This window comes from Eurytemora carolleeae, unplaced genomic scaffold, assembly GCF_000591075.1.
Source record: "Eurytemora carolleeae unplaced genomic scaffold, Eaff_2.0 scaffold1572, whole genome shotgun sequence".
NCBI classification, from domain to species: domain Eukaryota; kingdom Metazoa; phylum Arthropoda; class Copepoda; order Calanoida; family Temoridae; genus Eurytemora; species Eurytemora carolleeae.
In genome coordinates, this window is record NW_019397458.1 from 50,546 (window position 1) to 66,293 (window position 15,748).

Sequence of the window (15,748 nt, forward strand, 5' to 3'; positions counted from 1 at the left end):
GATATAAGGATTAGAACATTTGAGTTCGTGGCAAAGACTAAGTTCCTTCCAAACTTTGAATTATATTAAATTATGATTTTAAAATCAAAGGTTTACGCCATCAGGTTCCAAAGGTAAATGGGTTAGAAAATTAGATTTTGATGCAAGTGATCACATAATTTAATTTTTTTATAAATATATAAATTCAATTTATATCAAATATTCTCTTGTTAGTTTTCTTTGTTGATCTAATCGATATATTTTAGTTGCTATAATCTTGAATTATGAAATCATTTCTCATAATTTCTTGTCTTTTGGCTCTCTTCGTTTTACAAGCTGAGAGTAGACCACAGGTAAACTTTTTAATTAAAAACAAAAAAAATATCTACATTTTTGAACGTACTTTTTTTTAGAACAATGAAGTTGCTCCAGTAGATTCCAGGTGAACAAAATTCATGACTTATGGCAGAATAGTTTTGAAACGAAATTATTACATTATTGTATCCCTGATTTTTATGTTTTAACCCAGAAACCAGGGATGCAATGTAAAAATTTTTGAAGGTTGAATTAGTTTGATTAACGTTTACATGTCCCCTAATATACATAAAATATATTTTTCTTTTTTTAATCGAGTAAGACTGTTAATTTAATTGGTCTTTCTTATCTATACTTCAAGTGCAAAGTCATGGTCATGTGTGCGCCCACTTGTCTGAAATAATTCAGTGTAAAAATTCAATCATTCGTGCAACCGGAGAATTTATAAGACGAGTACTTCATTTTATAGTTTGGCAGTGCATATGATTTATATTGAGCATGCTTTTTGCTTATGTCAGTTGCAATGTAAAAGCAAAAAGAACTCAGTTGTATTTTTTTATGTTGGGGGTTTGGTAATTATTGACAATCATTTTTAATTTAATGATGATATATATTGTTAATAAATGATGGTATTAATTGGTAATACGATGGTATTCATTGGTAATTGAGTACTATGCATTGACAATTTCATGACACTTATTGGTAATTTGTTAATATTCATTGGTAATCTGATTATATTCATTAGTATTTTGATTATATTCATTGGTAATTTGATGATATTCATTGGTAATTTGATGATATTCATTGGTAATCTGATGATATTAATTAGTATTTTGATTATATTTATTGGTAATTTGATGATATTCATTGGTAATTTGATTATATTCATTGGTAATTTGATGATATTCATTTGTATTTTGATGATATTCATTGATAATTTGATGACTTTTATTAGTGATTTGATGATATTCATTGGTAATTTGATGATATTCATTGGTATTTTGATAATATTCATTTGTATTTGGATGATATTCATTGATAATTTGATGACTTCATTGGTAATTTGATGATATTCATTGGTAATTTGATGATATTCATTGGTAATTTTATCATATTTTTTTGCAAGTTCTGCTGATGGTGTCTTAGACCCTGATCTGGAAATTTCCCTTGATTCAAAACCTGAGTCTGAACCTGAAGCCGAATCTGAACCCGAACCCGAACCAGAACCAGATAGTGAATCTGAAGAATCAGGAGAATCTGAAGAATCTGGAGAATCTGGAGAATCTGGAGAATCTGGAGAATCTGGAGAATCTGGAGAATCTGAAGAATCTCGAGAATCTAAAAAAAAACAATCTTAAATCTTTTTCCAGACTTGATTCTGCAAAAAAAATGGATAACATATATGAATAAAATCTTAACTTTTTATGATGAAAAAAACAATTATATTAAAGGGAATTCAGAGATTTGCGACTCGGATTGTCCATTTTAGAGGTATGATTTTGAGAATTGGTTTCATTTAAATTATTCTATGACGACCATGAAAATGTAAAAAAAAATTCTACAGTAAACTAATTAGTTGATTTTGAACAGGTTGAGAAAATAAAAATTAACTCATATCATCAAAAACATGTGATCTTATTGGTTTCTGTAAATTTATAAATTTGAATAAATCTGCGAAGAAATTCATAAAGAATAAGAAAATCAATATAATGTTGAAAAGGGAACAATTGATTTTAAAATTGATTTATTGACAAAGGAATTGAGTTTTTGTCACAAATTCCAATTTTATAATACCAAAATCTCGACAACCAGATGATGCTTACCTTTCATATTTCAAACTTAAATTGTTTGATCCACCAGAATTCATAGTTTGAAATATCTAAGGTCTAAGACATTTGGTTTTAAAGAAATTGGGATTTAGAAATCCGAGTTTGTGGCAAAGACTCAATTCCTTTCTAATGAAAAATATGTTCCTAAACATCTAAATAGTTTATTTTAGAAATTTTGTTACATTATTCTTCGTCGTTTTGAAAAAATTTTATAAAACCGATTCTCAAAAGCATCCCTCCAAAATTGACAATCAATGGGGATTTTAAATATTGAATTTGCGCATTTACTGAACAAGCACCGTAAAAACGTCTGATAAGTCTCGAAGGAATCCTATAAAATTTATCAAAAATACTGCAATCTCTGTTCAATGATGGGAGGAAGGCCAACCACAACAATTTCTAGTCCGAGTCACATTATCCTCATTTTCTCGTCCAAGCCACCTCGAAATCCTCGTTCTTCCAATATTATTTTTAAAAGTGTCTAGTCCTCCCAGATAAAACTATTTTTTTCAGAATCGGGCCACGTTAATAAATAAATAAATAAATAAATAAAATATTGAATTTTAGAATTTTTTTGAGTTCTATATCCTTAAAAATTTTCATCTTTTTTACTCGCATTTTCAGATATTCCAGGTGTAGAATGCGGAAAATAATTCCGAGGTTATAGAACTTAAATCTTTTTTGATTATAGTGAAAACCATAGATTTTGTCCGGCTGATTTCATTAGGAAAATTATAGGCAGAGGTATGCCAAATATTTTGCTATATATTTCATATCTAGAAGGTTGGCCATTGGGACATCATTCTCATGTCTCCAAAGATTCAAACATGATTTAATTATTGCAATACTTTAGTATATCCATATTTTATGCCCTAACGTGGCCAGATTAGTTCAAGAAGTAGAAACTTTTAAACACATAATAATCGTAGGACGAGGATTTCAAGGTGTTTCGGACGAGAAAATGAGGAAAATGTGGCTCGGACGAGAAATTGGTGAGGCTGGTCTTCCTCCCATACATTGCCGGTCACTCCCTTTAAGAGTAGACAACCAAGCCGAGTAGAACAAACTCTAAAGCAATATTTAAAAAAAGTATAACAATTCATAAACAGATTTTTGACGCAAAAAAAGGGTGGGCGGGGAAAATTATGCACTTTATGAAAGCAAAAGTTGCACTTAAACTACGCTTGGTTCTGTAAATTAATATAGAATTGGTTGTCATTTTATTGCCATGCAGTCTACATTCCGCAATCATGTAATTTTTAATAAATCACAAAAACAGACGAATCTTAAAAAAATAGTTGTCAATATTCAATAATTTCTAAGAGAGAGAAAAAACAACATTTTTTAATCGAACTTACATTCTGAGTCAAACACACAGTTACACAGGCACACAGTTACGCACACTGCACAGTGAGGGTTGACAGTAAAGGAAAGGAAAGCTTCCTGTTGAATTCAGCTACAGGTGGACTCCATCATGCTGACCCACAGCTGTACTCTTCAACACCCAATCAGAAGATAGAGATTTTAAACCAACCAATCACAGAGCTTTCAGCAGATCAGCTGGAAGAATATGCACTAATGAATCTGACCAATGAGAGGACGGGTAGACTACCTGTAGAACGCTTTCTAAATCTTCTATTTCCTAATCCCCAGTATAGGGAAGTTATGGACAATATAAACTATTTTACAAAAATGGATCCTGTAGTCGCTCTTTTAGAGCATGATTATGCCCAGAGAGGAAATATCATGTCACAAATAACAAATTTCCCCCCCCCTTTTTTTTAAGTAGTATTTTAAAGAAAGAAAAAAATTTATTTTAAAATAATAAATACTTGCAGCCATGAAAGACGAGTGACATGGTATTAATTCTAGTAGTTGAAATCAAAAGTGAAAACTTACAGGACGAAATATTAGTAAATATAAAGGAGGAGGAGGAGGAGGAAGAGGAAGAAAATGAAGAAGAAGAAGAAGAAGAAGAAGAAGAAGAAGAAGATATCTTAAACAATAACGAAGACCATACACAAAGAAGTTTTGTATTGTCAGGAGGAATAAAGGAAGAAGATACTGATGAAAAATGGTATAATCTCAGTCAGTTAGGTAAATAAACATTCACAGTCAAATTACTCATTAAAACGCTTCACTAGTCCATTTCAAATTATATTCTTACTTGTATTCCTAGTTGTATTCCTAGTTGTATTCCTGGTTGTGTTCCTGGTTGTATTCCTGATTGTATTCCTAGTTGTATTCCTAGTTGTATTCCTGGTTGTATTCCTGGTTGTATTCCTAGTTGTATTCCTGGTTCTATTCCTAGTTGAATTCCTGGTTGCATTCCTGGTTCTATTCCTGGTTCTATTCCTAGTTGTATTCCTAGTTGTATTGTTATTTGTATTCCTAGTTGTATTCCTTGTTGCATTCCTGGTTCTTTTCCTGGTTCTATTCCTAGTTGTATTCCTAGTTGTATTGCTAGTTGTATTCCTAGTTGTATTCCTGGTTGTATTCCTAGTTGTACTCCTAGTTGTATTCTTAGTGGTATTCCTAGTGGTATTCCTGGTTTTATTCCTAGTTGTATTCCTGGTTGTATTCCTGGTTCTATTCCTAAGATTATTATTAGGTATGTTAAAAGTTAGGTTTCTTGCTTTATATTTTTACTCCCGTAGTTCTACTCAAATTTTATTTCTATGTTTACACCTGAAGTTTTGTTCCAAGCTTTATTTCTCTTTCATGTTATGGATTATTTCTATTGATATTTGTAGAATCTTCTTAGCTCTACTTATAGTTCTGTATTGTGCAGTTCTTTTCTTTCTAGTTCAAACTTGTATTTCTATTCAATCTTCTTAGATCTACTTATGATTCTGTATTTTTTGTTTCTTTTCCAGTTCAAGCTTGTATTTCTATTCATATTTGTAGAATCTTCTTAGCTCTACTGATAGTTCTGTATTGTTTAGTTCTTTTCCAGTTCAAACTTGTATTTCTTTTTTTTCTTCATATTTTCTATTTCAAGTTCTATTATTTATTGTTTACCTTGTTTTATTCTATTTCTAACTTATTTTGTTTCGTTTCCAAGTTTATTTCTAAGATTACTTCCCTTTATTTAGCTGCCGTGAGCCTTGCAGTTTCCAAGCAAAGAGAAGTTAAAGAAGACACCGAAATCAATAACAATGATTATCACAACGATGATGATGATAATGCCGACGAAATTTTGTTGAAAGAAGAACCCATTGACGACTCAGTAGATCTGAATGAGTTGGAAGAGAAAAGAAATCTGAACATGTTCAACACTCATCAGTTTTTATCAATTCCCCACAATACATTATCGAACATATCTGGTGAACCTATACTTTACAGAAACTTTGATTCCAAACTAGTCATGTCCAGTGTTGCATTGCCTGGCCACGCAACGCTATTTATCCAAAACAATGCATCAAATGTAGGCATGATCAGTACACAAGAACCAAGTATAAACATGCACGGTACAATTGGATCGAATCTAGTCATGGACGATCAAAGTTTAGCGGCTGCTGAGGCACTGACACAATTATCAGAATTACCAAGGTATAATTATTAATATGATTTCCACGTGCAAAAGCTTGTTATTAAATTTCAGGAAAGTTTGGCCACATTTTTATTAAATTACCTCATTTTTAAAAAAACATGTTTCCATGTTAATTATAAAAAAAATTGCCTTTGCTAAAATTCACACGGACACCTATTGCTATACGTGCGTTGAAATTTAGCGTAATAATACACAAAAGTTCTATTCTTATATAATATATATTGGCGTAATACAATAAAATTTTTGAATTTGGACCGATAAAGTTATGTGTTAATATTGCGCATATAAAGAATGAAAACCCTAATTATGGAAATGAAACTAAAGTATACGCATAACTTTTTCAATACATTGCTAATGTTTTCTCTGTTTAGGTCGACAAAATGTTTAGAAAAAGATCTCTTGTTTGCAGCTTCCAGATTAAGAAATAACGGTAAATTATTTTACATTTACTCATTAATGGAGGTTTAAGGGGTGGTGGCTACATTCCATACCTCCCTCCCTTTCTGCTACGGGACAATGGGTATTGGTATATTAATTATTTTTGTTTTAATATACAAAGTTCAAGTGCTGTTTTGATCTCGTCAGAAAAGAATAAATATCAAACTTATTATTCAAATCTTTTGATTTCCTCACTATTTGATTAAACGTCCTCCAAAAAGTACTAAATCTCTTATTTCGTTCTTTGAGAATCAATCTTACGCACTGTAAACCTTAATAATTACACTGTAAAAATATGTTTCTAATCTCTATATCTTTGTAATCAAATGCCGCAGACCTTAGATATTTCAAACTATGAATTCTGTTAGATGAAAAATCCAAGTTTGAAATATCAAAGGTTTACACCATCAGGTGGAAAAAATATTGGTATTAGAAAATCAGAGTTTGTTACAAAGACCCAATTCCTTTGGCAAAAAAAATACCTTGCTGTTATTTTAAAGAAAACTGATCACACAAAACTACAATTTTGAATTCCTTTGTTTCTTTAACCTGTGATAAGAATGAATTGTTAAATAAGGGTCTATAGCATAAGGTTGAAAATATAATTGATTATAAATTTAGAATTGATTTATCAATTCTTTTATTTTAAGAAATGCATTTATTACAATTATGAAATTAATATTTGTACTGTTTTAGAAGACGACACGTTTGCATCTGATGATTCTGAAGTCCAAAACAGGTATTTTGTCAATATTTCCAAGTAGTTATTCTGTTATCTTTATATTTATTATAATAAGTTTTAATTTCAAAATAAAATAAAATATACAAATATAAACAGAGAAATGCGCGAATTTTTGTATAATTGATTGCAAAAATTTAAAATATTCAGCGACAAAAAGCTCAGATTGTTTCTAGATTATGGGCGTCATTAAAGCCTTGTAAGTTGTAATGTTACATTTTCAAACTAAATTCTGCAATGCTTCTATACCTGATATTCTGTTGTTTAAGAGTAGAAAAATTACCAGACCTGAGAGAAAAACCTCTTCCATTCCAGGTGATGCTTGTGTTATTATTGAAAAATTTATAATTAATCAAACAGGCATGTTTCTACAAATCATTTAAATATTCATGCAATTCCGTTTTTCAAAGGAATTGAGTCTTTGTCACAAACTTAAATTTCCTAATACCTATATTTTTGTAAGCTGATGATATATACCTTTGATATTTCAATTTACGAATTATGTTCTTTGTTTAATTTTTGTAAATATATTTACTGATAAATGTAGGAAAGAAGAAAGTATCCCTGTAGTGTTTGTGGACGAACTTATTCAACCAGCAGTAATCTAGCAAGACACAGGAAAACAATTTACATTATCTTTTGTTAATTTGTAACTGTATTTCTAACGTTATTTGTATTATATTTCAAATTGGAATTTATGGATCTGTTTCATCAAATTTAAAAGATTTAATTATTAATTTGTTTTTGTCATTAGATTTAAGTAATTTTCCAGAAAATAAAAAAAGATTATGATTATAAAAAATAAGATTTTGACAATTGCTATTTCTATATCAGGCAAACCCACAGATCTCTGAACGATACCAAAGCTAAGAAATGTTTTCACTGTGGCAAAGTAAGTTTAATTTTATTAGAAGTTAATAATGTATATACTGTCAACATATCATGGGCTAGGCATATGTTTTTCTCCTAACATTTTCTTATATTACTATGGGCAAAATATTGTTCTTACAGAACGTAATGATACGATACGTATATTCCATTTGTTGGTGATATTTTAGTCTAGACGAGAGCCGAAATTTTTTATTGTGTAATCTTTAGAAAATTTAAAATATTAAATTTTTATAGAAAAAAAGAACTTGTTTAAAAATAATTCATATTTAGAAAAAGCTCATTATAGATTTCTCGAACTGTACGAATTGTACAAACTTTTATTTATTGTACATAAAACAGTGCAGTGTACATAATCTCATGGAGATGATTTTAGTTGGCAGATAAACCGTCTTGACTCACTGCAGTCCATATCATTCCAAGCAAACGAACTAAAATAAACAATAAATTAATAAATGATTGTATCCTTACCTAGATTTATTATTATTAGGATGCATATAATAAAATACAATCAAAGTAAATTCCAAATGTATAGACTAAACTCCTGAGAAAAAGGGTTTGATGGAGTAAAGTAAAAAGAGCTGAAAGATGTGCACGCTCGCACAATAACATCCATCAGTATTTTGCCAATTACTCTTTTCAAACTTAAGTTAGAAATAAGAGAGTTGCAATTTTGACATGTATATGTCTAGGGCTACAAAAAGGTATACGTGAGTTGGTGAGGTAAATCCAAAGGCCAAGAATAAAGTCGACGCTATCTAAAGTTTCAAAGTTGTCTAGACATCAGTGCAAGTCTCTTGAAAGAATTTTATTTATCATAGCATATGAAAAACTGAGTTCTTATCACAAACTCAATTTTTCCCTATTTCCTTTCTACCTGAAATTGTGTAATCCTTTGATAATTCTAACTCAGATCTAACAGAATTTATATTTAGATCTAAGGTCCACGACATCGGGTTAGAAAAGATATGGATTAGAAAATCAGAATTTGTGACAAAAAGTCAACTCCTTGATATTGTTTCAACAAAATAGATGTTTACCTGAATTCAGCACAATCCTCTCTATCATCGTGATTATTAGGTTCCCCCTCCCCCCAGTTTGTATACAGTTCGTCTAATGTTTGGTTTGTACTCTCCCATTTAAACACACCTATAAAGTACACAATATATATAATTAGGTTCACTCTCCCATTTAAACACAAATACAAAACACATACCAAGGATTCATGAATTTCACTAGAAGGGGATCATTTATTTGGTGCACACTATCCCTTCTTGCCTTATATAGTCGGTATGTATGTGTACTGTACTGCTTGCTCTGGCTGATAAGTCGGCCTGTTACTTGAATTGAACCATAATTTACAGTGGGGACAGGGGATGAAAACCCATTTTTCATCTGAAAAAGACATACATTGCCCTTCAGTCGTAGGTCATTATCTTAGTCGTTCATTTTAATTCTTCAGTTCATCATGATCGACAGACTCTTAGTAAAATCCAATTTACCCAGTACAGGTAAAAGAACTAGAAGTTGGCCAATACACACATTTATGATCTAACAAATAAATGTTCTAATAGTTCGAAGTGAGGTATAGTTGTTTTTAATAAATTCTATACCTAATTAGCAGCGTTATTAATACTTACTTAAAGACTATATTTGTTCTTTAAAGTAATCAGCAATATTTAAGAATCTGTACTTTAATGTTTGTTACCTTCTGTTTGATGATCTCTGGCCCCGAGCCAGAAGGTTGAAATCTCGTAGTTAGTCTTCACATAGTTCTTCACTAACATTAGAAATTAATTAAAGGAACCGTAAGCGTTATTTCAAGTAAAACACTGCAAACATGACAAAAGAAGAGGTTCAAATTTATGCGACATTACTGGGACAACTTTGTGACCTCGTAGCTCCTCTAGCTTTGATTTTATAAGCATAAGAAAAGCAAATTTATCTGGTTAGATATAGCAAATTCAATACATTTTTGTTCTTCACAATAGCTCTTAAATACGGGGAGTTAGGATTGAGGGAGATTTCAATCTTACGCGCAATTTCCTTTAGTTTGATGTGGAACCTCCATGAAAAGATTGTAATGCTAGATTCGCAACGGTTTTTTTTTAATCCCTGTCTGATCAAGATATCAATGTTTATGATTTAAAAATTTGATTATTCTCAATTGTGGTTTCTCTAAAAAAGTGACTTACGCATTTCTATTGCATTAAAACATATAGTAGTTATCAAACCTAGAAAAATGACAATATTCTTCAAATTATTGTTCAAATTAAGATTGAAGGGATACCATTGTGAATCTGGTATTGTCATCTGTGCATGGAGGGTCACTTGAAATTACACTTACAGTCCCTTTAAAACCTTTTCAATTAAATTCTCAGGACCAATAAGAAAAGCAATCAACAGTTTAGGTTTAAAACTTTAGCCTACATATTTATTTTTTCTGTCTGAATTTTAAGTATTGGTTAGTTTTAATGTGAAGCAACGAAACAAGAAAATTCAAATACAAACACTTTTTAACAGTAATTATCTATGTTTTCGGCAATCGCGAAAAAACTGTTTTAAGGAATTGAGTTTTTGTCACAAACTCTAATTTTCTTATTCTTATATCTTTGCATTTCAATGTCGGAGACCTTAGATATTTCAAACTATGAATTATTCAAATTTTTTAATTTGCAATTTCAAAGGCTTACACCATCAGGTTGCAAAGATAACGCGATTGTAAAATCAGAAGTTCTGGCAAAAACGCAGTTCCTTTCTTTGTCAAATTATCTTTTTTAGAATATAACTCTGGTCTAAATCTAAGAATTGCCTATATAAGATGTAGTTAAGGTTTAACCAAATGTGAATCGCTTTTGTTAGAGGGTAATTCAAAACCTTATTAACAATCCCTATACTGTAAAATATTCATTGCGATTAAACTGAAAAGAGTCGGCTTACATTCAAACTTTAAGAAAATATTTTTAGTTCAATCTTAACAGTTGTTATACCAGTCTAAAAAGTTTGTAGGATAGTCTAAACCATTTTTAGGTTAACCGAACTATCTATTTAGGAGAAAAATCTAAAAGATTTTTAGAAATATCGAGAAAAAAAATGCTCAAAGTAAGGAAAACATTTTTATTTTACACTTGCACATCCAAATGTTTTTCTTACAGTGAATCTACGATAAAAGAACTAAACCTGTTTCTTCTAATTCTCTATTTACAAATTCAACCAGAAACCCGAGTTTACTTTCACAGTATCTCTTAGCATCAATCCTGATTTAAACTTAGTAACACCCAACACATGAGAATTTCGACTTTAAAGAATTCAGAAAGCATTGCAGGCTCTATATGATACCATTGATGTTATTTATTAATTTAATCAGTGTTAATATTAACATACAAAAATGTTAATGTTAATTGATATTAACATATGGATGTTAGCAGATAATTGTTGCAGGTTGATATTATTGTTAAATTATATGTTAACATTATAAACTGAAATCAATTTTGAAAATAACATCAATGTTCTCATATCATGCCCGGTATCTCAGAAAGACAGATTAAATAAACAAACTGAGTTTTTACCACAAACTCAGATTTTTTATGTTTATATTTTTGCGACTCAATGTTGTAAAACCGTAAATATTTCAATATTTCAAACTATGACTTCTGTTAGATCCAATGATCTTTTTTGGAAATATCACAGGTTTACACACTCAGGACTTCAAGGTATGGGGATCAGAAAATTTGAGTTTGTGGCAAAAACTTAGTTTCTTTATTCAAAGGGTGTTTACTCTTTGCTGCTCACAATTGATTAATGGATTATAAAAAGATCAACAACAATATAAAAATCTTTCCAATTCCCCATGTTTATTTTGATTGGTTCAATTTTGCATATTTTTTTATAAGAGATTTATTTTTACATCTTTAAAATTCAATATTTTTTCCTATTAAGGAATTGAATCTTTGCCACAAACTCAAAGTTTCTAATTTCAATATCGGGGTAAACTGACGGTGTAAACTTTTGATATTTCAAACTTAAACTATTTGATCTAACAGAATTCATAGGTTGAAAAATGTAAGGTCTACGACATTGGATTGCAAAGATATTGGGATTAGAAAACCAGAGTTTGTGACAAAGACTCAATTCCTTTATACTTTGTAATTTTTATTGGTAAAAAAAACTCACCACGTCCTAAAATTGTTAAATATATTTAAAATAGAAATCTTGGAATGCATTATTATAATCTACTTCAAGATAAGGATGAAAAAAAAAACAATTTAAATATTTTTATATATTTTTCCTTGAATCCGTTGGAATAAGAAACTGACCAGCACCTAAAGAGAAAATCAATAAACATGGGATTTATAAAGAGGGGTCGACCTTCATTCAAGAGTAACATTGTTGTATATTTTAGAGTTCATGGTTGCAATTGTCATTATTATGTAGTAAAACCGTAAAACTACATGACTTTTTCGCTCACAAGTCACAGTACTTTCAAAATTTGCATTTTAGAATGAAATCAAATAAATGATGATATAAAAAACTACTTTAAGAACCTGGTATTTTCTCATAGCCCACTGTAAGATATATCAAACTCTTAACTTCCTTCCGTAAACTGAAATATGGAATTAAAATCATTTTACAAATTGTTTTAAATTCTAGATTTTAAAATGAGAAACCTTTCAACGGTCATTGTTGTTATGTTCTGCTGATCACTTTTCGCCTTAAAAATAAATTTTTGTCAAAAAAGAAAAAGTTGCATTGATTTTTTTACGATACCTGCTCATGTTGGGTAGTAAACTCAAGTCTTAAATCATCCACCATCTTATCCGCTCTATTAGAAACCAACCTGTGGAATAGATTTCATTATTTGGAACAATTTTGGAATTTCATGGCAAATGATTCGCCGTTTATCACAAAGTTGTTGAGAGATCCATTGATTGGCAATTTCTTGGAGCTTTTACAGGGGAAATTAATAAAAAGATAAAATAAAATATCAAAAATATAAAAATGAAAAACCTGACTAAAGATTCTTTGAGTTTTTCTACAGAAGCAGTTGTATCACCCTCGACACCAGGCTAAACATTTGTCAAATTTATAAATAAAAAATCAATTAATTAAAAAATATATTTTGAATTTTACAACCTGTTGGTTTACCAATTCTGATCGAATAACAAGGCTTTCGTAATTATCCTGAAATAAAAATATTGTTAAAAAACTGTTATGGGTTTTTTGTTCCGTTGCCAACTTTGGTTGCAACTCAACCTGCGTTTAAATAGCATGCACTCAAAATGAGCCTTGTTTGAAATCTATTCTCTTTCCTGTATTAGCGCCAATTTTACGTACTGTGCCTATACCGTACTGTCAATATATTTTACTGCACATGTGCATCCAACATCTTTTACTGTTTCTTTACATATCTTTTACTGCACCTGTACTTTCATTACTTTCATCTTTTACTGTATAACCTGTACTGTCAAAGCAATGTACGGTAACCGTACTGCACTAACCTTGCAGTGCACTGTACCTTTGCTGTACTGTCAAAATATATTCTTGTACTATCGCTTTACTGTCAATATTTTGTACTTTCCTGTACTGTACTGTCAATATCTTGTACACAATTTGTACTCTGTTGTCAATATTATGTAATATGCTGTCTATATCTTGAAATACACGTGTACTGAACCTGCACTGCACTGTCAACATCTTGCACTGTACCTGTACTTTTATACTAAACCTGTACATGTACTGTCAATATCTTTTACTGAACCTTTATACTGTGGTGTCAATATCTCGTACTGAACCTGCACTGTACTTGTACTGTACTGTAAATATCTTGTACTGAACCTTTATACTGTGGTGTCAATATCTCGTACTGAACCTGAACTGTACTTGTACTGTACTGTAAATATCTTGTACTGAACCTGTACTGTACTTGTACTGTACTGTAAATATCTTGTACTGAACCTGTACTGTACTTGTACTGTGCTGTAAATATCTTGTACTGAACCTGTACTGTTGCTAAAACTTTGTTATTCTGTGCAAACTGGACTTCAAGATTTTTCAGTTTATCAGATAAGCTGTCATCAACATTTCTAAATGACACATTTTTATCATTGCAACCTAGATTATAGAATACTTGATACATTATATTATATGTATATGTTTTAAAGTAGCTCCTTTTTAGTTATTAACATGGTTTTTGTTTAAACAAATAGAACTATGGATTTTCTAAACGTACAATCTAATTATTTTTCTGATTTGTTAATTTTCACTGTCGCAGAAAAAAGATATTTTGCTCTATGTATGTAATATGTAAAGCAGAGATGTCTCAGTATTGTACCTTATTTAAAGGAATTGAGTTTTTGCCACAAACTCTGAAATTCTAATTCCTATAACTTTGCAACCCATTTTCATAGACCTTTGATATTTAAAACTAATAATTCTGTTAGATCAAATAGTCTAAGTTTGACATAATAAAGGTTTGCACCATCAGGTTGCAAAGATATAGGTGTTAGAAAATGCGAGTTTGAAGCAAAAACTCAGTTCCTTTTATACCTGGATTCATTGCTAAGTTCGGTCAAGGTATTAGTAGTGTTCAGCAGACGAGCATAGTGTTCATCAATCAGACGTTTGTTCAAATCTAATCTAAACAAATAGTTTTTTTGTTCAAAATCTAATCTAAACAAATAGATTTTTGTTCAAAATCTAATCTAAACAAATAGATTTTTGTTCAAAAGCTAATCTAAACAAATAGATTTTTGTTCAAAAGCTAATCTAAACAAATAGATTTTTGTTTAAACATATTTTGTGCGATTCGATTTTTTACAATTAAATATTTAATTAAATCCAAATAAAAAGATTTGTTGAGATCTTTACATTTTTTACAACAGGGTTTTTTCTTTGTATATTCTAAATCTAACATAATTTTTTTTTGCTTTTTTCCGACTCAGTGCAGTACTTCAGTATTATTCTAAGCCTAATGTACCTGTTATTGTGTTGCTGAAGCTCGGCGTTAATTTCATTGTTTTTATCAAACTTTTCCTTAAATATAATTCAATTTTTTTGCAAGATCGTATGAACAGGGTTCACGGGTTTAACACTCTAGAATCTTCATCTATATTTGTACTTTGCTTTACTTTGGTACCTCACATGATCCCAGGGAAGGTTTATGGATGCTCAAAATTACAAAAAATTGCTTTAAAAGTTTTTTATTTTTGCAAAATTTTTAAAGCGCAAGCAAATATTATGAAATCCGTGAAATTTTTTATTTTTGTTTTATATTGTACAAAGAGAACATGCTCACAAATAGAGCCACAATTATTGAAAAAGAAGATGGGCGCGAAGCACCCTAGAAGCCTAGTATATATAAATATTAAAATTATTCTCGTTATAATTTTTAGCCCGTACTTTATCTTATTAATTCCTAAAAAAGTTGTAATATTTACTTCTGATAGAGTGATCCACTCTTTTAATGTGCTGTTGAGTGCTTGGAGGGAAGTAGCAAACTCATTCTCCACAGAGTTCTTTAGCTCTACCTGTTTACTGAAAAGCGGGGTTCACTCAGGAAAACTCATAATTTCCGCGCCAATTGATCACAATCACAAATAACCACGTTATAAAAATTCTTTGATTGTATTTTTGTCCATGGAATTGTGTATCAAAGACTTTGCTAATTAGCAAAGTCTTTGCTGTGTATGTTTTTGCACCATAAAGGAATTGTCCTTAAAGGTAAAGTTTACGAAATTCGAGGACAACAAATCAATTAAAGATGGTTACCATTATATTTTCTTTCGATCCAAAATTTCTTTCTAAAATTGTATCTGCAAAACTGTTCAGTGTCGTGTTCATTAATTTTTTTAAAAAATGGTTCTCACTTTTCGGAGAAAAATACACAATTGTAAGATTAAGCAATCAACGTGAAAATGATGTAAAAAAGGATAAAGAGATTGGCCATGTTAGACAGTTTTGTGAAACAGAGTTTATTTACCTTTTAATATTCTCAGTATCCACTTCCAG

At 30.3% G+C, this 15,748-nt stretch overlaps 3 protein-coding genes across 3 annotated transcripts; 2 read left to right on the forward strand and 1 right to left on the reverse strand.

Moving 5' to 3' along the window:
* The first annotated feature begins 239 nt into the window (after positions 1–239).
* On the forward strand, positions 240–1,833 carry LOC111714399 (processed variable antigen). Its single transcript, XM_023489501.1, has 3 exons — positions 240–332; positions 393–421; positions 1,421–1,833. Exons 1-3 carry the CDS (start codon positions 264–266, stop codon positions 1,650–1,652), a joined length of 330 nt encoding a protein of 109 aa, XP_023345269.1. The 5' UTR covers positions 240–263; the 3' UTR covers positions 1,653–1,833.
* A 1,266-nt stretch (positions 1,834–3,099) lies between these two features.
* On the forward strand, positions 3,100–7,946 carry LOC111714400 (eukaryotic translation initiation factor 5B). The gene is made up of 7 exons (XM_023489502.1): positions 3,100–4,220; positions 5,219–5,675; positions 6,048–6,106; positions 6,811–6,853; positions 7,123–7,168; positions 7,401–7,471; positions 7,688–7,946. The coding sequence occupies exons 1-7, from the start codon at positions 3,980–3,982 to the stop codon at positions 7,821–7,823; spliced, it is 1,053 nt and encodes a 350-aa protein (XP_023345270.1). The 5' UTR covers positions 3,100–3,979; the 3' UTR covers positions 7,824–7,946.
* Positions 7,947–8,031: 85 nt separating this feature from the next.
* Positions 8,032–15,742, reverse strand: LOC111714401 (C-type lectin 37Db). Its single transcript, XM_023489504.1, has 16 exons — positions 15,720–15,742; positions 15,178–15,274; positions 14,718–14,773; positions 14,288–14,377; positions 13,740–13,824; positions 12,875–12,922; positions 12,749–12,807; positions 12,509–12,578; positions 12,409–12,452; positions 12,286–12,344; positions 12,030–12,063; positions 11,915–11,920; positions 10,922–10,998; positions 9,450–9,521; positions 8,782–8,890; positions 8,032–8,172 (listed from the first exon to the last, which is right to left on the reverse strand). Exons 8-16 carry the CDS (start codon positions 12,551–12,553, stop codon positions 8,100–8,102), a joined length of 519 nt encoding a protein of 172 aa, XP_023345272.1. The 5' UTR covers positions 12,554–12,578; positions 12,749–12,807; positions 12,875–12,922; positions 13,740–13,824; positions 14,288–14,377; positions 14,718–14,773; positions 15,178–15,274; positions 15,720–15,742; the 3' UTR covers positions 8,032–8,099.
* Between the last annotated feature and the right edge of the window lie 6 nt (positions 15,743–15,748).

Excerpts from the sequence above, each read along its gene's own strand:
- LOC111714399 (XM_023489501.1), top strand. The coding sequence starts at position 264 with ATGAAATCATTTCTCATAATTTCTTGTCTTTTGGCTCTCTTCGTTTTA. Across the intron at positions 333-392 it reads AAGCTGAGAGTAGACCACAG|AACAATGAAGTTGCTCCAGT; the intron begins GTAAACTTTTTA and ends ACTTTTTTTTAG. Across the intron at positions 422-1,420 it reads GTTGCTCCAGTAGATTCCAG|TTCTGCTGATGGTGTCTTAG; the intron begins GTGAACAAAATT and ends TTTTTTTGCAAG.
- LOC111714400 (XM_023489502.1), top strand. The coding sequence starts at position 3,980 with ATGGTATTAATTCTAGTAGTTGAAATCAAAAGTGAAAACTTACAGGAC. Across the intron at positions 6,107-6,810 it reads TTCCAGATTAAGAAATAACG|AAGACGACACGTTTGCATCT; the intron begins GTAAATTATTTT and ends GTACTGTTTTAG. Across the intron at positions 7,472-7,687 it reads AGTAATCTAGCAAGACACAG|GCAAACCCACAGATCTCTGA; the intron begins GAAAACAATTTA and ends TTTCTATATCAG.
- LOC111714401 (XM_023489504.1), bottom strand. The coding sequence starts at position 12,553 with ATGGTGGATGATTTAAGACTTGAGTTTACTACCCAACATGAGCAG. Across the intron at positions 9,522-10,921 it reads TAGAGAATTAGAAGAAACAG|TGAAGAACTATGTGAAGACT; the intron begins GTTTAGTTCTTT and ends TTCTAATGTTAG. Across the intron at positions 8,891-9,449 it reads CAGAGATCATCAAACAGAAG|GTGTGTTTAAATGGGAGAGT; the intron begins GTAACAAACATT and ends TGTACTTTATAG.